The 22,670-nt window shown below is 45.5% G+C and overlaps 1 protein-coding gene and 1 pseudogene across 5 annotated transcripts in view; one reads left to right on the forward strand and one right to left on the reverse strand.

Annotated features, from left to right (window-relative positions):
* Positions 1 to 1,305: 1,305 nt before the first annotated feature.
* The window catches only part of Il31ra (interleukin 31 receptor A), a 96,514-nt gene continuing 75,149 nt past the window's right edge, over positions 1,306 to 22,670 (reverse strand). For 3 of the 5 annotated variants that reach the window (XM_087634308.1, XM_087634314.1, XM_087634316.1), the window contains exons 9-15: positions 17,773 to 17,958; positions 16,260 to 16,361; positions 15,014 to 15,160; positions 11,798 to 11,938; positions 8,651 to 8,744; positions 7,124 to 7,208; positions 1,306 to 5,886 (exon numbers count right to left, since the gene is read on the reverse strand). In XM_087634308.1, the coding sequence (XP_087490434.1) occupies positions 5,416 to 5,886; positions 7,124 to 7,208; positions 8,651 to 8,744; positions 11,798 to 11,938; positions 15,014 to 15,160; positions 16,260 to 16,361; positions 17,773 to 17,958 (1,226 nt within the window). In that variant the 3' untranslated portion in view covers positions 1,306 to 5,415. 5 annotated transcript variants of the gene reach the window in all.
* Positions 12,331 to 12,958, forward strand: LOC103691462 (serine/arginine-rich splicing factor 3 pseudogene; annotated as a pseudogene).

Here is a 22,670-nt window from a genome sequence, read left to right on the forward strand (position 1 = left end):
GAGGCCTCTGTGACAACCCCTTCCCGACCCTGAAATAACAGCCTAGACAGAAAGCCTTGGAAGAGAACTCTTAAAAATTGTGATAAGGATGCCCAAGTGTAGCTCTCCACAATGGATGGCTTCTGGTGGGGTTGCAAGTGGGGAAGGACTCAGTTTTCTTTAAGGGGCTGGCCACTAGGAGCTTAACCATGCTCCAGGGAGTGCATAGATAACACAATTTGGACTTGCTTTGTTTTCTTTTGGGGGGCAGTCATAAGGGTGGGGAGACAGACCTGGAAGTACTGGGAAGTGTGATGGGGTTCATGATGTGAGTTTCCCAAATAATTAATAAAGATATTATGTGTGGAGGAGATGAAGTAGGCAAAATCCAGGAAGTGCAGAATATCATAAAGGTGATTTTATGACTTTATATGGGTGGTCAAAATACAAATGAGTTGACAATAAAGAACCTGGAAGGTTCCTCCCATGGCGGTAGTGACATTTTTCATCCCCACCCTGCACCACACAGCTCCCATTCATGTCATACATTACCCAGACACATAATAAATCTATGGGGAAGTGAACATGCCCAGCCTCAGGGGACACAGGCCTGCTGCTCCTTCGTTGCTGCAGTCATTTGGAACTCTGTGCTGGTTCTGGATTGCATGTTTTTATTTCCACTTCAAGTCTAGGCTTTAGGACACTTCTCTCCCATCTTACCCCCATACACGCATTGATTGGATTTGGGAAAGACAAAAGATCCCGTGTCTAAGAGTGAAATTAGTAGCATATGCATCCAACCTCCTCTGAAGGACCCCGGGAGGCCCTGCTGACTAGGCTTCATCCTCGCCTGAGTTCTTCCACACCCTTCCTAGCAGCTCAGGGCATGTGCCTTGGCCAGGACTATGCACACAGAACTCAATACAATTGTGACCTCTGGGCTCTTCCAACACGGACTGGTGCTGTCTGTGCTTCTGCTCAAACTCCCCACTGACCCCAGGGCAGCAGGAATGAGGATCACTAATATCCTCTGCTAGGCTCCGTTCTCTCAGACTCTAAGAGGACAAGACACCAACACTTCTGCATGTCTGATTATGGGTAGTCACTATGGCAGTCAACACTCACATCAAAGAACCAAGAGGAACAAAATCAAGCACGCAGAAGGAATAGCCAATTGTCTGCGGAAAAGGACAAATATCTCCCAGACATCTCAGCTAACACCGGAAGTCACTGTAGCCTCTTGAAATTTTATCAGGCGAGACGTGATCACAAAACCTGCAGCAAATTCAGAAGCATCCCCACGTGGCTAGGACAAAGTAGGAAAAATATTTTGAACCAAGATGTTTATCATAGTTGTTCTTTATACAGAAAAGATGTTCAGTACAACCCTGTTTGACTAAAGCAGTGTCTTACAGACCACAGCACGCAAGCATGTGGAGGGAGACCTGTAATCCCCAGCTGTGAGGCTGGCTGGGCATTGTAGGCAGAGTTCAGCATTGCTGGCTGCTGCCTACTAGATGCCAGTAGCACCCCTCCCAGCCATGACAGTCAAAGCATCTCCAGGTATTGTTCATCTGTCTGAGGTGGGAGGGAAAATGAACCCTGGTGGAGAACAACTAGTACAGGCAACAGCCACCAACACTCCCACAGGTTGAGCAGGGGATAGGAAGGGATGAGGGGGTTGGGGAACCTTGAGTGTGTGCCTTTCCACAGGAGGCAGGCACTCAGCTAGAAACCCAAAAAGTGTGCCTAGAAGTCAGAGGGGGAGACATAGTGTCCTCCTTTATGTTATTCCCTTGAGACAAGGTTTCTCACTGAATGTGGAGTCAGGCAGGAAGCCAGCAAGCCCAGCAGTCTTCCCGCCTGCAGCCCCGAGGTTACAAGCTCACATGGTAGCCTCCAGCTTTTTACGTGGATGCTGGGGACTTGAGCCCGGGTTCTCATATTTGCTCAGCAAATGCTCTTGCCTGTTAGGTCATCTCTCAGTTTCTTGGTTTTTACTTTACTTAATTTAGAAGCTGATTCAGAGTTAGGACAATGCTATCTGAGGTTCATGCAGGGACGGATGTTCACAAACCTTCTGCAAAGGGCCAGATCTCCAGTCCTAAGTCTCTGCCACAGTTACTGAAGTTGCTTTTGGTAGGTTGGGGTGAATTGGCCACAGATAACATGAAGTAAAGTATAGTGAACCCTGGACCTAGCATTAAGCTTTATTTGCAAGCATTGAACTTTTGTACACTTTTCACATCACGGAATATTACATGTCCTTTGAATTTTGCCAATAACATTATTCGCTCACAGATCTATACAAACAGCACCTAGATTGGTCTGAGGGGAGGTGCTGTCTGAGGCCTCTGGGCTACAGGGTACCTAACCATCTGCTATACCTGAGAGCTTGACTAAGAGACAGGTTGGAGGCAGGGCTCGGGCTCAGGCTGCAAGCAGTGACAAGGATCCTCACTGCAACTCTTTTCCTGCCCCTCCCCCAGCCTCCAGCCCCATCAAACCCCTGTGAGGTCCAGTATTGCAGGGTTCCTCCTGGCACTGCCTCCTGCGTGGCCAGAATCAAAGCATCGCTTTTGGGTCTCTGTTTTTCTGTTAAGAACAGATTGAGTTCTCTGGCATTCTTTACTGTTGTTTTCTCTTTTTAGATTTATTTATTTTATGTATATGAGTGCTTTGCCTGAATGCATACCTGCACAGCAGGAGAGGGCATCAGATCCCATTATAGACAGTTATGAGCTGCCATGGGGTTGCTAGGATTTGAACTCAGGACCTCTGGAAGAACAGCCAGTGTTCTAAACCTCTGAGTCACCTCTCCAGCCCCCATCTTTTGCTATTATTGAAAATAACAGAGCATCGATGGCATTCCTAGATGTTTGCATGGTCCCCTGTAGCGTTCAGTAATAAGGAAGGAATCACCATCCCATGTTATGCCGGGCACCAGGGGGCCACATCGCACCAGCAGTGTGTTCTCATTGTGGCAGACTCTCTGACCCTTTGCTCTCGAAATGTCTCCACCCTGCTCATTAAGTTCCCTTGGCCGGTCACTACCACACCAGCCCATGCATCCAGATTTCGAGTTCCCTTGAACTCAGTTGAGTCACCGGGTGAAGGAAAACACCACACAAACTCAGTTTGAAACAACAGGTAACTCAAGTCACTGGACACTACTAACTTAATTAGTATGCCATACTAACTTAAATCCTCCTGTGGCGGAGCCTGGTGGATCAGCCATCTAATGGGGGCTTCTAGTTCATTACATCTTGTACCCCAAGTTCTCTCCCTGTCCCTCAATCCTCAAGTCCCTTTTCTCCTTCTTTCTGCCCTCATTCAGACCTGGATGTCCGCCTACTCTTCGCTCAGCGATTGGCCCCTTAAAATCTTTGTTAGGGGAAGGTCCTTGCCACAATTCCCAAGGCCCCAGAAAGCTCTTTATCATGAATTTCATAATTTCTAATTGACTGCCACTAAATGGCTTCCCTGAGTCCTCCCAACGTCCCTTTTCTTTGACAGTAAAGAGAGAAAACACTGATGGCCTCCTTTTCCCACAGAGGCAGCCCGTGGTGCAGAAGTGGGAACACGTGGTGATTTGATCCATCGTGGCCTCTGAGCCTGCATCTTGTGAGGCCACCTGGAGGGCTCAGCACGGAAAGGAGAAACCAACTGTCCTTAGAGCTGGCTCTGCTGGGACCACCTCAAAGCCTGCTGGGACAGCACAGGGCCTTCAACCATCCTACCCATCAAAAAAACGGCAAAGGTAAATACAGGGCAAGAAGGCTGAGAAGGGGAGAAAGGAGTGGAAAGAAACAGAGAGGTGGAGAGATGTGTCTTTCAGAGAGCCTGAGGAGAAGGGAAGTCAGGAGGCTAAAATGAAACGGAAGCAGGCAGGGCAGCAGGCGCAAAAGGAAGCCCAAGGTGCTTCTGACCTCTTCAGCTCTGGGAGCTGTGCGTGCGTGCGTGCTTGCATGTCTCTGTCCCACCCCACTGTTCAAGGACTGCGTGTGTGTATGCCGTGTGTATGTGCATGTGCGTGCGTGCGTGCGTGCGTGCGTGCGTGTGTGTGTGTGTGTGTGTGTGTGTGTGTGTGTGTTTGGGTGTGTGTGTCTCTGTCCCACACCACTCGCTGTTCAAAGACTTTAGATTCCAAAGCCTTATCATGTCTTTCGAGGCTCTGCCAGCTCCCCTAACCTCCCTGGGAACTGGAGATTCCCCCAGTTGGAGGTGAGAGAGTACTCTTGCCAAGACAGAAGGCTGGGCCAGAGCCTCCCCAGTCAGAAATTCCAGGGATCAAATTGCCCAGTGTTTTGTTTTAAGTCACTTCCCAGGCTTGAGAGCAAGACAAAAGAACCAGAGGGTGACCCCACTGTGCAGCCACACAGTTCCCCAGCCTAAGCAAATAAATCCTGTAGTTGACTGGCACTTCTGCCAAAGGCTCCTTCTTTTCACAAGTTCTGTGCTCAGCTATACCAAAGAGGCAGAAGTCCTCATAAGGCAGAAATAAATTTGCATAGTGCTACACCTTACCAAGGTCTTGCTCAGTGTGGCTGGGAAGGGGCCCTTTTAGGATCTGCTCAGTAAGCACTCTGAGGCTCCAAGCCAGTGTGAGGGTCAGTGTCTCTGAACCAAGGCCACCAAGCACCTTGTTTGGTGCCTGCTCCTAGTTTGGTGCCTGCTCCTACCGGGTATAGCACAAGACAGAGGAAATGGTCTACAAAGGAGGCTGGCCTGCTACCTAGCCCAGCCCAAGCCAGCATCTCACTGGAGGTGTCTGGGATTTCCTGATTTACCGGCAGTCAATGTGTAATAAACTTGGGGTGAGTGGGATGAGTAGAACACTTGCCTAGCATAAACAAGTCCCTGGGTTCAATCCCCAATGCTGCAAAAATAAACGTAAGTTGGTAATGAAGAGTCTCAGAAAAGGCATTGCTGAAGACGCTGAGGGGGATCAAGGACTGGGGAGCCTGGCATACTGTTAGGAATCCACTCCTCTCTTGGCCTCTGCCCAAAGGAGAGAAAGTGTTCAGAGGCAGGGAGGGGAGAGGAAGAGTAGAAATCAGGTTCCTGTCAGAGTCGAGTGCCATGGAAACAGCAGTCCTGGACCCCGAGGGAAGCTTCAGCAATGGCCAGGACAACTTGGTCCCTGGGGATATGATCTGACTTGTGCACCTGGGCATCCTTTAAGCTTCGAAGATAGGCCCTTCTCCCAAAGCCATCATTTCAAGGGGCGTCTGTGAGAGCACACAGAAGTAACTTCTGTCTCCCTGTAAAGCATTCCATTCTTCCCGACATAAGTCCACAGCTGCATCACCAATTTCTGGGCAGCTCAGCAGCAAACTGAACAGGCCAGGGTAGAAGGAGGCTTCTGGAAGTTTCCATGTCTTTGCTAGGGAAGAGATCCATTCAGTCTCCGAGGGTTCCAGACCATAGCAGCACTTAGATTTCTCCCTTGCTGTACTCTGGAATATTTTCATGCATAAGAAACTCCCTGGTTGTCACTGAATTTTTCAGATATGGATTCTGAGCTCGCTCTTCACAGGGGGGCTCCAGTCCTGGACTCTGACAGGAAGGTAAAGGTTGGTTGTCAAGTTCTGAGTATGTCTCTTCCGCCATTCCCGGAGTCCGGCTATGGCAGTCTTCAGAAGCAGCCTCAGTTAAAACTGAGGGCTCCTTAAAACTTTTCCCTGGGGGACAGTCAGCCCTGGATGGGGAGGTCACATACTCATTCGCTTCTCCTCCCAAAACGCTCTCCTGACCCTTTCCAGCTTCCGCTGTCGAAACTACTTCCAGAAAATTCTCAAAGTTCACTACCAGCTTATCAGTGAGGTCAGCGGGGACAGGACATGGTTTTAGGACCTGGTCTTCTGTGTTCCCAGAGTTTTCAGTCTCCTTCATATTTGACTTCTTCTACAAAAGAGAAAAGGGGACACCCCAGGGGTCATATAAAGAGTGCAAATGACTGAGCCGAAATCATTAGATTTGGGACACAGAAGCCCCGCCCCTAACAAACCCCCCACCCCATCCCTCCCTGGTCCAGACAGTGACCAGCTACTTCCTCAGGAGCTTGGCAACTGTGCTCCACTTCCCGAGGAAAAGCACCCAATGGCCCACAATCCTTTTAGAGAGCTCAAGGCTATTTTCCTGACCATATTTACAAAACTCTAGGTGAGACGAGAGAAGCCATAGGGAAAAGCCACAAAGGCAAAAGACACCACCAGAAAATCTAAGGCGGCCTCACAACAGGACGGGTCTCTGTCATGTTTATCTCCTGCCACTCTGGCCCAGTGCCTGGTGTACACTTTGCAATTAAACAGCACATGCTATAGAGGACTGTCCTGCAGACTATAACAATCAGGTCTCTTCAACTTCATACATAGGAGAGCAGAAAGGCCAATATAACAGAAGCAAAGAAAAGGAGGGAGCAAAACCAGAGCTCATTATTACAAAAATGTTCGTGTATTTTTTTTCTTTAAAATTCTAAGTTGAAGAAAGAGACTAAGGTTTTAAATTCTTGCATCGAGGCCAACCTGGGGAATGACTTTCAGTACCAAGGATCTCAGAGCTACATTCCACTCAGGGCTGATTTCCACTTGGGGGGAAGTCATAAGTTAGACATTTTTCAAGTTTCCAATTTAAAAAAGTCCTTAAATAGAGTATTTCTACTTGGAAAAAAAAATCTGTCAGGAAACCCTCCTGCTGATTAACACCCGCCCTGGGAGAGATGAGACTTAAAGCTGCCTTTGGCCTACTATTTTCCCCAGGACTGACTGCTGTGTCTCTGAGTGGACCCCAGATTAATTTGTTCTTGGCTGCTTTTTAAGTGACCTCAGAGGTGGTAGTCAGGCCCTCTGGCTCCCCATCAGAAAGCCAATTTGTGAAACAATTCTTCTCCCATGGTATCCTTACTTCTCTGTGGAGAATACCTCAGACCCTGGTGAGGGTCTTTCCTCCAGTCCAGAGGCAAGGTGGAAGTCCCAGTAGGAAGGCTGATTCCATCTGCCCATTCAGCTGTTCCCTGGGTCTTTCAAACTTCCAGTCCTTTCTCTGTGAACCTTGGGAAAAGCCTCTCCTAGTCCCATCCACCCGGTCCTCCTCCCCCAAGCCAGTCTGCACAGTTTCCTGGACAAAACCCAGTAACATGTACCTTGAAATCATCTCCAAACCAGGTAGCTAAACTACTTTCAGCAGGGTTGGGAACATCAGGACAGCACAGATGAGTCAATCGGCTGCTAAAAGATGAGATTTTTAAGAGAGGAGTTGAGTTCAGAACACGGTCCATGCATAGTGCGTGGCTGAGCTAAGGGCAAGATTTATTAAAAAGTCAATAGTCTGACTCCCTACTCAAGAAGGGTCTGGTTGGTTTGAATGAGAATGTCCCCCACGGGCTCACATGTTTGAATTCTTAGTCCCCAGTTGGTGGAACTGTTTGGGAAGGATTAGGAGGCGTGGCCTTGTAGGCCTAGAGGTTTCGCAAGCCTACTCATTCCCAGTTAGCTCTCTGCCTCGTGGCTGTGTCTCAAAATGTGAGCTCTCAGCTCCAGTGCCAAGCCAGCTTTCTTGCTGCCTTGCTCCCTACTGTAATAGTTATGGATGGGCTCTAACCCTCTTAAACTATAAATCTCAAATAAAGTTGCCTTGATCGTGATGTCTTATCACAGCAATAGAAAACAACCAAGACAGAAGGCAACTGCCCAGCTTTCTATTCAGCAAGAGTCCACACTCTTGACTGACAGGAAACAGGAAACAGTTGTCTATGGGACAAAAGGAGATGCTTCCCCCACATAATTATATCCTTACCCTCCTTTCTCTATCACCCCGTATATCCACCCTGGTCTTGATGTTAACAGCATTACAGCCACTCTTGTCAAGTGTATCCTCAGGAGCACTAACTACCCACACTTTGGCGTAGTGTTCCCAAAGTATGTTCCCAACTTCAACACCACCATCACCCACTAATCAAAATACACATTCCTAGTCTTTATCCCAGAACTCTGAGTCAGAAATCCTTGGGGCAGGATCCAGTTCTAACACATGTCTAGATTGAAGATGGTTACTCAAGAATACGATGTACAAAAATTTGTGCTGTGACTTGGCTGCAGTATATTGATGGTGATTGAGGTCGACATTAGCTTAGTCACAAATGAAGCCCAGCTGCTGGGCAGAGAAGGCTCCAAGGGCCAGTGTAGATCGCCCTACACAGAAGGAACACTGAGACAGCCTAAGGCTCACTGCAGGAAGAAATACAAGATGCTGAAGACAAACTTCTTTCCCCACACTGGTAAGAGCAGGCAGGACAAACATGCCTGCCTCCAGCCCCCCAACTCTGCATCACAAAGAACAGACCTGTGCTCTCATCCAGTTGGCTAGCAACCAGGGCTCAGTCTCCTTTCCATTTCAGCCTCACGTGACAGACATTGGCAGACAGAGCCTAAGGAACAGGTAGTACTCCCTGCCTCAGAAGGATCTAGACTTGGTGTAAATAAGTATTCTTGTTTGTCAGAATCCTCGTGAGTCTGAGGGTGTGGCCTTTAATCATTCTTACACATATGGACCAAATGAATGGATGAGCAGCCCTCCCTGGGCGGAGTTCCCTCTACACCACGTGCCACGGTGGCACCCGCTGCTATCTGCGGCCGATTTTTAAGACATTCGCTGTCAATTATGAACTCACTTTGGCTTCCTGAGACCAAAAGTCACTGTTTTGATGCTAAGTAGAAGAAGGCCTCCTCCAATTAGAGTCGTTAGAAGGACAATTTCAAAGACACCTTTTTGACAAAGAGAACAAAAATAACGTCAGTAAAGTTCCCTGACTCTTTGACAAAAATCAGATATAAACTTTTTCTTTTACCTTTAGCAACATTTCTCATTACTTTCCTATTTAAATCCAATTCATTTCTATTGAAACCACTGGGATTTTAGTTCCCTACCTAGCTGTCTTCTCTCCATATAACATGATAGATATTAACATATCTTCTTTTGTATTGTTACATTTTACTTATACAGAATAATGAGTTTCATTGATATCTCCAAATATTACACGTTATATACTGATAGATGTTGGGCTTGCCAGGGTCGTCTTCCAACTTCATTCAGTACTTACTAGCATAACTATTAGTCAGACATTATTCTGAGACATAAAACAAACAAATAAGCAAAAAAAAAAAAAAATCAGATCCTTACTCACATGGTTCATGTATCCTGGGGTAGACAAACCTCACATGATAAACTTTGACAGGTAATCTTTGACTTGTGGATTTGCCTGGACTAAGAGATACCTACAGAATGGCAGACACATGCTACTGTGTGTCTGTGAGGGTGAGCCCAAAGGATGGACATGGGAGAACACTTAGGGGAGGGTCCACTCTGAATAGGCTGATGGTACCATCTGATAGGCTGGCAGTACCATCTGATAGGCTGACGGTACCATCTGATAGGCTGACGGTACCATCTGATAGGCTGACGGTACCATCTAATAGGCTGGCGGTACCATCCGATAGGCTGGCGGTACCATCCGATAGACTGACGGTACCATCCGATAGGCTGGTGGTACCATCCGATAGGCTGGTGGTACCATCCGATAGGCTGACAGTACCATCTGATAGGCTGACAGTACCATCTGATAGGCTGACAGTGCCATCCGATAGGCTGGCAGTGCCATCCGATAGGCTGACAGTACCATCTGATAGGCTGGCAGTACCACCAGATGGGCTAAAAGTGGAAAAAGAGAAGGAGGGTCAGTGAACCCAAGTTCCCTTCTTCCTGAGCATGAATCCTGATTGCTGGGACCATTACCCACAGATAAGCCAGCCTTTAGACCCAGACTCACTCTAGCAACTCAGCAGAGAGCTTCCAGGCCTCCAGTTTTAGACTGGGACTGCATCATTAACCCCTACTCTTGCTTTAAAGATTCAGATTTCTAAGACTGATAACTACCAGGGTCTCTGCTTTGGCAGCATGGTGAATACCACTACTGGGAAGCCTAGCTTCTGATCACTTCTGTTCTCCTAGAGAATCCTAAGTAATAGAATAACGTTAAGAGTACTTCAGATAAAAACGATGTTCAAACAGAGTAACTAGGGCAAAGTGGAGGGAGGTTAGTCACTGAGTTTTATATTTATTTATGTATCACTTATTTACTTTTCCAGATAGGGTCTCATTGTGTGGCCTGAACTTGCCATGTATGCTGGTCTAGCCTTATACTTTAGACCTTCCTGCCTCTGCCTCCCGGGTGCTGAGGCCAGAGTGCATCACCATGCCTGGCTAGATCTAACCTAAAGCCTGCCCTGGACTGTGGAAAAAAGCAACGTGAGATGCAAAGCTTTGAAGAGGGAGAGAAAGAGTCAGAAAGTGATAGGAAACGAGGTAGGGGGCAGATCACTTGCATTTTGTTTAAAATTGAAGCCATGATTGGCGAGCTTTCAATGGGAATCTAGAATTTTAAACTGTGGCCTCTGTGTCTGAGTGGGTTCTAGAGGGCTGGGAGATGGTTAAGAGCACTGGCTGCTCTTGCAGAAGGTGAGCTCTCCACACTCACATAGCTGCTCACAACTGCCTGCAACTCCTGTTGCAAGCGATGCGCGAGTCTGTTCTAACCTATGCAGGAATGTGGTGCACATAAGCTCACTCAGACACAGGAATACACATAACAACAACAACAACAACAACAACAACAACAACAACAACAACAACAGTCTTTCAAAGAAAAGAGATTGGGTTGTGGAGGACCCAGGAGGAAAGTAGAATTGTTTTTAATCTACAGACTAAGGAGAGAATTTCTAGGTTCCAACATAGGATCATGCCTTCAATTTGATCCTGAGAGAAATTTTCATGAGCTGACATAAGTTGTACCCAGGATTCTGAAGCTGTAATGTGACTTTTAAATAATTATTTTAGAAATAGTATCAAAAAGAATTCCAAGAAAGCATGGTTAGCCTGTAGAAGAGAACATGTTTCCGTGTAAAGTTATATATTCTACTCATAGTTTCCAGAGCCATGGTCTACGTTATTCTTCAGGAATATAAATAAAAGAAGCCTTTGAGATGCATCAAGAAGACATTTTTGGCTTATAGCAGTTATCTAGTTATTGCAAAAACTTGTCAGTGTTACTTGAATTTTGATGGATGGATGGATGGATGGATGGATGGATTGATTGATTGATTGATTGATTGGAACAGGCTTCCTCTGTGTAGCCCTGGCTATCCTGGAACTCACTATGTAGACCAGGCTGGCTTTCCTCTTCATTTTCCTTTGTCTATTTCGTATCTTCAGCTTTCCTACTGAATATCTTCCTTGAGCAGCCAACATATGAAATTATTATATTTCACATTATTTGCTATATCTATCAAATGCTTCTTGCTTTCCACATTTTTTCAGTGTGAAAGCTGGTAAGTTGAATACACACATCTTTTTGCAAACAAACAAAAACCCCACCACAGATGGTAACATTAAGTCTCTCGTCAGTGACCTTTGATCAACCGATATTTTTTTCCTTCCAAGGTTCTATTGCACAACTCTTGACATTTAGAAACTGGTGTGAACTCAGGCAACAGCCTTTGGCATGGCTGAGGCTGAAGTTGGTGCTGTTTGCTTCCTCCTAAGATTATTTAAGGCTGCCTATCAGGAAGGGTCTGTCTAACTCAAACCTCCCTTTGTCTGCAGCTCAGGAGCTCCTCACTGCTTACCTTCCTGGGGGGTGCAAGTGGGCCAGAGAGCAGGAGAATTCACCCTCTGCTGCCCTCTGCTGACTTCCCTTGCACCTGACAAATGGCATTTCCAGCCCAGAGTAAACCCCAGGGTGAGGCCTGACCCTAGTACTCACTGATTGACGATGTCTTGAAGTTTATGCTCGACCCGATGGTACCTCCAGCTCTGGTGCTGGCCATGACAGAAACAGTGTAAGAGGTCCTTCGTGTCAGAGACTCCAGGTCATACTGAAGGGTGTGGGAGTTAACAGTCTTGGCTGAAAAGGAAAGTAGAAGTTAAATAGCAAGCCAAACTGAAAATGTGTATTAGCATTGACCCAGGGTACCCTGATCCATAATTCTAGCTTCTCAACTTCTTCTTCAAACAAGTCCACCAGGATGGATCAATGACCGGAACATAAGAGCTAACAGTATAAAACTCTTCAAAAGTCCAAATAACCAAACCACAACTTTGAATTGTGAATAGTTTCTTTTTTAACTATGATACCCAAAGCACAAGCAACTACCTAAAACAATATTAAACTGAACTTCATTAAAGTTAAGAAGCTTCTGTCAAAAAGATAGTGTCAAGACTGAAATAACTGTCTATAAAACTGAAGAGAATATTTGTTAGTCATAAATTAGGTAAGGAGCTTAGGCCATTTTGTGGATGCTGAGGGACCAAGAGCATCTGTGGGAGCAGAGCCAGAGGGAAGGGGGTGGGCTTGCCAGAGCGTTAGGATTTGAGCTTGGGCCTTTTGAATCCAGGATCTTGAAACGCATCGTGATTCCTGTCCCTTGGACTGTAAGGTTTATGTAGGTAATCTTGGAAACAATGGGAATAAAACTGAATTAGAACGGGCTTTTGGCTGTTATGGACCACTCTGAAGTGTGTGGGTTGCTTGAAACCCTCCTGGCTTAGCTTTCGTCGAATTTGAGGATCCCCGAGATGCTGCTGATGCTGTCTGCGAGCTAGATGGAAAAAACTACGTGATGCCGTGTAAGAGTGGAACTGTCAAATGGTGAAAAGAGAAGTCAGAATCGTGGCCCACCCCCCTCTTGGGGTCCTTGAGTCCTCCACCTCAGCGCAGCTCCCCAAGAAGGAGAAGTTTTTCCAGAAGCCGGAGCAGGTCACTCTCTAGAGATAGGAGAAGAGAAGGGTCTCTGTCTCGTGAGAGAAATCACAAGACATCTCCATCCTTCTCTAGGTCTCATAGCCGATCTAGGGCAAATGAAAGGAAATAGACCAGTTTGCAAAAGTGGTATACAGGAAGTAACTTCATTTGACAGGAGTATGTACAGGAAATTAAATTTTTGTTTGAGTGCATTTTTAAAGATGTTTTAGCTGTTCAAATTTGTTTTGTCTCTTGGAACAGTGACACGCGAAACGATGTAATTCTCTATGAGGCCTGTGATATCAAGAATTGTTACTTGACAATGTTCCCTTAAGCAAGATTGAATTTTCTTTGAATTTTAGTTTTTCATAGACTGAAATAAACCTAGATCCTGCCCAGTTTTAAGTGTGATGTACTAATAATATAATGGCAGAAACTGAATAAAGCTGAGTTCCCCTAGTAGCTGAGACACTATGTGGCACTGAGGGTGAAATGATAAGCAGTCTCGAAAAGCTGCTGTGAGCACAGCCAACAGATAAAGGGTAGGAACCGCACTCTGAAGGTTTTCAAAGCAGTTCCTTCCTGGTTGTAGTATGTGGATGCATAGTTCTTATAACATCTTTATTTGGAAATGTAAAACTAAGATATCAGTGTCCTATCAGTTTAAAGGTACATTGTAGAGCTGAACTTCTTGGTTACTGTGCAAGATTTTTTTTTCATGCTGTCATTTGTAGTGTGTTTGTGAGAATCCTTGGGATTAAAAAGATAAGGATCTTATACTCAGAATACAAAGAACTCATAATTCAAAAACTACAAAGACAATCTGATGTTAAAATGGGTGAGGAAGTGGCCAACAACTACACAAAGGACTGCTCGATATCATTAGTGACTGGCGACAAAAGTTTTCTAAACGAGATACCCCTTGGAAAACACATTCTGTAAGATTAACATATTTTATTTCGCACTGAACCCAAAACCTTGTGCATGCTAGGTACGTGACTTGGGCTCTGAGCTTCCCCCTTAGCCATGAATACTTCTTCGAAAGAATCTGAATAGGTCATCTATAGACAGAGTCTGGTAAGAATCTGAATAGGTAATCTATAGATACAGTCTGGTAAGAATCTGAATAGGTAATCTACAGACCAGTCAGCTGCAGAAGACTAATACAAATCTGGTAGTCAAAATGAATAATAATATGATACATCAAGATACCCAATGTGATGACCTGTAACCTTTCTGAAAAAACCAACATCCTGCTGACTAATAGATATGACAAACCTGTGACTTTTCTAACATCCTGTCAACATCAGCCGATCCCCTGACCACACAAATATTGTGTCCTTGGCCTGTGTAAATGTTTCACTCTTCTCCCCTCCCTCTGTTACCCATGTTATGGTATAAATTCAGCCTTGGGAAAAAATAAAATTGTCGCCTTGATCAGACTCTTGTCTTGGCGTCCTTCTCTTCCAGGTCCATCAGCCTCCGTCACTGACATATAGACACAGTCTGGTAAGAATCTGAATAGGTCATCTATAGACACAGTCTGGTAAGAATCTGAATAGGTAATCTATAGACCAGTCTGATAGTCACCAGAGGCCATGGGAGGAGGGGACCGGGAGTGATTGAGTTAAAGAACACAGAGCTTCCACATGAAGAGGGAGAAGAGAGAAGTGGCGATTGCACAATGTGGCAAATGTTCTTAAGACTGCTGAACTATACATCTTCAAATATTTAGTACCAAGTTTAAAATCAAATTTAGCCTAAATGGGAATCCAAGCATAGCTCAGAGCTTAGGATGTCAGAAGATACTGTAGAGTCAAAAATGAAGTCCCCTGGGCAGTGGGAGGTAGAACTTATACTTAAAGAGCTCTGCAGTAAGGCAGGTGCCATCAAACCCGGTCTGCCCCTGCCTATGGATCCACTCTTTAGGATGGGCAGAATCTGAGTTCTTCGTATTCTGAGAATGGTTGGAAAAGTCCAAGGGGACCCATTCATTCTGTGACTGAGCAGGAGAGATCACACGAGCTCCTCCCAGTCCTTCTCAGGATTCCTTTACACCTTTTCAACTCACGAGATGGTGCCTTCCCCTCTTATTTCCAGAGAGGTACAGAGAAGCTGAGATTTGGGTAAGCGTGCAGGTCACAGAGGGGAGCCACCTCCGTGTCTGTATTCTCATCATCTGGGGGAGCGAGCAGAGGGTGGGTTGAGTTTGTTCAGCTTGGCCGTGTGCACACTTACAGAGTTTTTTTCCACCTTCAGCTTGGTAAAATATCGTGTAATTGTGGATAAATCCATTTCTAATACTCTTGGGAATCTCTTTCCATGTGACCACGGCTGTCTTCAAACCAATGTTGTTCACCGTGGTATTGGGACCAGATGTTGGAGCTTCAGAGGACCGGGAGGATAAAAAAGAAATATCAAAGTTGAATCACACCCACGAAGACCAACCCCTTGCCCTAGACTTGCTACCCTTGTTCAGGCAAAAACCGCAATGCTGGGAGAAAGAGGTTGTATGGGGAACTGAGGAGTTTGTAGAGATTACCCACACCCTCCCCCAGGTCAAGCATCTTATATAAGATGATGAGAAATGTCAAAGCCCCAAGAAAATGTAGTTTTCTGTAGGTCCCCCATTCCAGTTAGCACCCAGCTTTCATTTCTGTCTGTAAAGTGTAGCTATGATCAGTTGAAGAGTAACTTCCCTGGACTACCTTTATACAGCAGGAGACATGTTCTAGTGTTAAATCTAGAAGATGCTCATTTCCAAAAAGATAAAGTCTGAGTAATGTGCCTTGTTTATTGTCTTATAAATATCACCTGGGAGGATGCAAGATAGCCCAGTGGGGAAGGCACTTGCCGTGAAAGCATAAGATCATATAAATATCTGGCCGTGGTGGCCTCTGTTATAAGATCAGAGCTGAGGAGGTAGAGACAGGTGGATCTCTGGGGGTTGTTGGTCAACCAATGGGCAGCTAGACCAGTGGGCAAGCCCCAGGTCCCAGGGAGAAATCTCAAGACATAAACAAGGTGAATGGCTTCTGAGAAATGACAAGCAAGTTTGACTTCTAGTTCTGATACATGTGCACCAAAACACCCATGACTAACAACATACATGCACACATGTATGCACTCCCAGAGAATCATTTTTAACGTGTGTATGGTGAGCTTGGTGCACTTCCTGAATTGATCTTAATTAACGTTACCTTCGGAGACAGCCTCACTTGCTGTCTTGTTGTGACATTAGGTAAGGAGTTTCACCTCTATGAGCTTCAATTCCCCATTGTAAAGCAGGAAGTGACTAGATTTGTTGAACCCTTTATACCCACCCACCTTTGAAATTTAGCAACTCTATACCCTGGGCCCAAGTGTGTCAAACACGCACAATGGAAGATGAGTATTAAGGTGTGGTAGAAATGAGTCTTGAAACAGCTCTGCATCTGAACTTGTAAGAGCCCATTTTATTCCCCCAAGGTTGGTCCACACATACCTTTTTCTTTGGCATAAGCTTGGATGGAATATGGCTCTCCTACGTGGTGTCCCAACACTGGATACACTGATATATTATAGCATGTGAAAGGTTCTAATTTATCTTGAGGAGAGGGGAGGAGAGAGAGCTGTGTAAGTACACATAATAGCAGAGTAGACAAAATGGAGGACTAAGCTGTGGCCTTGCAGAAGACGTTCTGTTTTTCTCTAAGGCCTGCTGTTGTTCCGAAATGTTCTATCTAACTCCCAGAACCAAACTGAGGTCAATTTTAAGAAAATTACAGCTCCATCATAAATGGGGGTGGGGAGCCCTTCTTCCATCAATGATTTTATTATGCGATTTGGGGATATATGGAATAAAATTTAGCCTTTCTGACAACAGCATATCCTCAAATACATTGAATTCTGGTTCTCTACCTGTTCCCACTCCTTCATAAGGCTTTGTGTTTTGTTTTGTTTTGTTTTGTTTTGGGAGACAACATCTCATGATATAGCCCAGGCTTGCCTTAAACTCAAGATCTTCCACTTGTCTCAGCCTCCTCCAGAGGGCTGGGATTATGGATAGATATCACCACACAAGGTCCGTGCGTTCCTTAAATAGAGGCCATTAAGTACTGGGCGACAGTGGACATGATGAGACTTTAAAGGCAAACTAAGCTTCTGCCTTATGTGGGAAATGGACTTACTTAGGATGGGGGCTAGCTCTTAAGCAGGTCACTAGAATAGATGGGAGTTTCTGAAGTAGGACAAGTGGGACTCAAACTCTGGTGTTACCCTGAATAATCAGGACTCCCCTTTGGTGGGTATTAAGACTATGTTTCTTTTGGACAGGACATGACTAGACCACTGCATTCATGAATTCATAGCAGCTGTGCTTGCCCGCACAGATCAAACCGGTCAGCATTCCAGCATGAAGTGGGAGGGGTATATGAGAATGAGACCCACCTCTAGCTGAGGCGCTGTAATGGGCAGTTGATGGGTGATAAGGGCAGAAAAGTCGGTTTTCTTTAAGGGTGTGCCAATAGGCCAACAACTATCAGTACACCTATGCCTATATGGGCAGCACTAATTCCACTCAGTAGGTTATTTAAAAAAAAATAAAAATAAAGGTAGAGACAGAAAGTTGGGAGGGGTGGGAAGAAATGGGGAGTAGATCCGGGAGGAGCTAGTCAGATATGGGCAAAATATATTGTATGTTCATATATAATTATCAGACTCAAGTAACATATTATTTTAAAAAGCCTTCCTTTTTTTTTTTTCCTGTTAAATTGTGATTAGCACCGGCAGGGTAGCTGGTGAGCATTATTATTTCCTGTGTCTCCATTAACCCGCGTGGGTAAGATTATGTTTGCTTCCCACCTGGGAACAGGTTTTCTGTGCCAGCTTCGCCTGGGAAATGCTGAGAGCCCAGACAGCTGCTAATCTTCTCCAGGGCTGTCTACACAGCCTTCAAAGCTGATTTAAATGAAACCACATCCCGCGCCCAGGGTGTCTGCAGGCTCTGAGCCAGCTACCTTGCTCGATGGTCCAGTTGGTGACCCGAGACACAGATTCCCAGCAAAGAGCAGGGAACTTCGACTCAGCCGTTTCTGGGATCCACTCCACTATCCAAGTGTCCACCTCAGGAATGGAACTCTGCCAGTTCACCACCAGCAGGGGCTCAGCTATGTAGGCCTGCATGCCCTTGATGCACTGGAAGGCTGAGGAGAAGGGAGAAAGGACTGGTTCACAAATCAACCCAAATGTACCAGCCCCACTGGCATCCTGTCATTGCCAAATTGCAAAGGGTTAAAGTTCAGGCTCTCCACTGTAGCTCTGAAAACTTCCCTTTCATCCTGGTCCCTTTCCCTGATCAAATATCTCCAATGGTTAAATGCCTTTTAAATCTGCTTTAACCTCCCCTAAACTTAGCAGATTCCAGAAACGGAGCTCACCAGTGAGCTGGGGTCTGGAGGGACTGGCAGCCTGTGCCTCTCCTCTGCAAGTCCAAGTCTCCAAGCAGGAGAGGAACCTCCTCATCCCTGAAAGCTGCAGCTCATGGTTTCCTTTCTCAAACTGGCTCTGCACTTGAGATTCCCATTGCTATGCCCGGAAGCCCAGCCAGGAAATTTGTCAACCTGAAAAGGTCTCTGGGTTGGAGAGGATGAAGGCCAGACAAGGGCAGAGCCAGGGCAAGAAGCACAGAGCATGGACATTGGCACCTCTTCCCCGGGGCTCCTGCTGCTTCTCTCCTGACTTCCCCTGCCCACTGCTGCTGTGTGTCAATAAATATTCTCCAAAATGACACCCCTGTGCTACAGAAAATGACTTTGTGTGGAAACGAGGCCACTGTAGTTGTACTGTGGATGGTGGACCCTGCAGCCAACATAACTGATGTTCTTATAAGAAAAGGAAGTTAGGGGAGGCAAGGCTGGGAAGATGGCTCAGTCAGTAAAGTGCTTAAGACACAAGCACAAAGTTTGACCCTCAACATCCACACAGAATGCTGAGCTCAGGGAACTTGAGAGGCAGAGACAGGAGGACCCTTGAACCTGTTTCCTTACCACTGAGATAGCTCAGTAAAGAGTAAAGAGAACATGTCTCTTGCAGAAGACCGGAGCTAGGTTCCCAGCACCCATATTGGATGCTCACAAGTATCTAAAATTTAAGTTTCAGGGGATCCAATGCCTCTAGCCTCATTGGACAACTACACTCACATGCATATACCTACACACATATGCACATAATTAAAAACAAGAAAAAAATCTACAAGGATGTGGTGGCACATGCTTTTAACCACAGCATTGGGAAATTCCAGTACAGCCAGGTGACATAGAAAGAACATCTTAACACACACACACACACACACACGTGCACACACAACACATGCATGCACACACAACACATGCATGCACACAAGCATGTACATATGCACAAGAGTGCACGGCCACACACACATGCATACACATGCATACACAGACATGTATGCATACAAGCACATGCATATATATGCACACGAATGAGTACACACACATGCACACATGTATACACACATGTACACACATGTACACACAGACATACATACACACAAGCATGTCTGCACATGGACGCACACACACACACACAAACCCATACACACACACAGACATACACAGGCACACATACTTAAAAAAATTAGGTGTAGAACAATCGAGAAGACAAACTTGTCTGTCTCTGGCCTCTGTACATGTGTACATATTAATATGCACAGAAACCACACACAAAATAAAGAGAAAGATAAAAAAGGAAGCAAGCAAGTGGGGGGAGGGTGGAGAGGTAGAGAGGAAGATATTTGAGCTGCCTCAAGCCAGAGCCTAGGGCCACAAGGAATGTGGAAAGGTTGAAGAGGATCTTCCTCTAGAGACTCTGGGGTGGGGAGCATGGTCCAGTCCACAACCTGCTTTCTTGTATCTCTAACCTCCAGAACCACAGAACAATGTGTTACTGTTGTTTGAATGGACCCAGTTGTTGGTAGTTCACAGCAGTAGCCTTAGGCTAGTAAGATAGTACCTCAGCTTAATTAGCCTCTGGCCTGTGTCCTCCACTTCCTCCTCGCCTCCAGTGCCAGGTATGCTGCGGGGGCTGGGAAGAAGACCATGAGGAGGTCGGAAAGGAGTCCAGAAACTGAATCAGCCATGAAAGAGGGAGGCCTGTCCTCATTAAGGAAGCGCTAAGAGAAAAGGTTCTAAATCATCCTACTGAATGAAGACTATCACCATTCCTCATCAAGAACACCTTGTGCACTTGCTTCTAAAAGACTCAAGAGTAAGAGGAAAGCATGACCAGCCCTGGAGGCAGGGAAGAGGTCTGTGAACATCGGTGATGCCTCATGATGGTTGTGTAGACAGCTGCCCTAGATCTGGCCAACACTGTTCAGGGCCTGTTCAGACAGAGCTCCAACTCTCTCTCTGACGCAGGCCACACTGCCCCTCGGGCCAACTCACCACACAAGTGGCTTTGCTTTTCCTGGACCAGACCAGTCCTGCCTGTGACTAAAGACACATAAAAATTCAAGAAGTTCAAGAGTAGAGAGACCCTAAAGAGTTATCTCTGCCAATCCTTTACTTTAAAAATGATGACCCCAGAGGCAAACAACCATCTCGGCATCTGTGACCAGAAATTCCAAGTCACAGGATTGTGGGTGAGAATTCTGGCTTCTTGAAAAACCCAGTTATGTTATGTGAGCATGTCTTTGTTTTAATCCCAGGTGTAGGATATAGGGCTGCTTCAGACTGTCCATGCCGTGTGATCGTCTCATGCTCTAGGAGAGGTGTAACTTTTGCCAGCTGCAGAGAGTTTATGTTTAGAGTTCTGGGGACTCGGGGGGGTCATAAATTCAGGAGCCCCCAGAGGGCCTGTGGCAGCTGCTGCTCCCCTAGCAGCTAGTGGTTCCTGCTTTTGCTGTTGCTGGATATACTGGTTGGAGATATTCTGATGACAAACATTAGACTTGCCTCTGGAAACTTGATGCCCCTAGTCAACAGGAAGTAGTCTAAAGAGGTCTTGCCCCCTTTTCCCCTCTAATCTTCTTTCTCCCTGATCTAGTGTTGGGCAGTTGGAAAGAATTGGGATGGAATAAAGGTCAGAGGGTAGTAGATATAAGTAATAAAGTAGCCAAAAGCCTAGCTACACATTATGAACACTAATTCTAAGATAAGTGCATCACACCAATTTCGTCCATGCAGATCTGGGTTGGGATTGCACCGGAAAAATCTTGTTCAAATCACGAAACTTTCCTGGGTCTTTTCATCCTGTAGAAGATAGACCTAACATTATCTGCCTCGTGGGTCATTTCGAGGCTGCGATAAGCCATGCCTTCTTGTCACAATGCCTGACACAGCCTACTGCACAGCACGGGATGATCATGATGATCAATTAGAGTGAAGCAACAATGTTACTTAACTCGTTCCTACCTGGATTTACTTTATTAAATGAAATTCAGTAGAGTCTCACTTTTCTGTGATAATTCATGATAAACACTGAAAAAGCAGCCAGAGGTATGATGGACTTTATGTTTTCCTGGTGTCTCCACTAATATGCATGGATAATGCCTTTCGACACATATATGTACTGTATCAAATATCTGCTGTCATCAGTGTCCACCAATGCTAAAGAAGGATGACCTAAACTCGTCTAAGACAACCTTCTGCAAGCTTCCTCTATAAAGAGCTAGACAGCAAGCACTTTGGTGTTCAGAGGCTACATGGTCTCTACCACAATTACTCATAACACAACTGTTGGGCAAAGGAGCCACAGAGCACATGAAAACATGTGTCAATATTTAAAAAGTCAATTTGCAAAACAAAAATGCATTGGGCAAGATTTGGCCAATACCTTGTCTAGGACCAATACAGGTAATAGTTTCAATACCAAATCTTAAAAAAAAAAAACTTAAGTGAATTTAGCATATAACTAAAGTATAGTTTACAGTATTTTAAGTTGATAATCCATACCTATTAGAAATGTAATTAATCAGAACCTTATTAAGAATGATGGTAGTAAGCTACTATAACCTAGTATCTAAGCAGTAGAGAGCTTAGCTGTATAACACGTTCAGGGTCCTCTGTTTAATCCCCAGCATGAGAGCGGGGGATGGAGAGAGACACACAAAGAGAAAACAGTGACAATAGGGTTAGAGGTGTATGTGACTTAGTGCTTTCCTAGCAGGAATGAAGCCCTGGGTTCAATCCTTAGCACAGCATAAACCTGGTAATGCTTGTACACTTGGGAAAAGGACATGAATGAGGATCAGACACTCAAGGTCATCCTCTGCTTCATCCGGACTTTGAGGACAGCCCGGTTACATGAGATCCTGTTTCAAAACAAACAAAAGGGATGATGATCAGCACCAGTCAAACGTTTCCACAGAGGACCTCATTCATTCCACACAACAGTTCTGTGAGAGTTCCAGTTTACAAGCACAAGAAGTTAGCTAGCTCGCCCAGTGCAGGAGAGCAAAGAACCCAGGGCTGCTGGACTCCAAGGACCACACTTCCATCCTCTGTTCTCTCTTGCTTCCCATTTCAGGGCAATAGTGGAACTGAGAGTAATTGCTTTTGGCAGTGTTTCTGTGTAACAGAGAACATCTGATCCAATCATATACCATTTGTTGAAAATGTCACCAAACTCTTAGACACTGGAAGTAGGATGGTAAGGACACTGACCCGAAACACAAAATTATGAGCCTCCCAGGATTCTAAACTAAAGGCAGAAGTGGGTTAGGTTAAGAGAGGAGAAGGGCAGACAGAAAAGTGTACAGCAGTTGTACAGAGGCCGGGCTAAGGAAATAGAGGTACCGGTCAGAGAGAAAGGAGCCTTGATGTCCGTGCCAGCTGCTATGTTATTTGATGTTTAGAAATTATAATTTTTTTTCAAAAAGAAACAAATCCTGGCA

This window comes from Rattus norvegicus, chromosome 2 (assembly GCF_021556685.1).
Source record: "Rattus norvegicus strain SHRSP/BbbUtx chromosome 2, alternate assembly SHRSP_T2T, whole genome shotgun sequence".
In the NCBI taxonomy this organism is placed as follows: domain Eukaryota; kingdom Metazoa; phylum Chordata; class Mammalia; order Rodentia; family Muridae; genus Rattus; species Rattus norvegicus.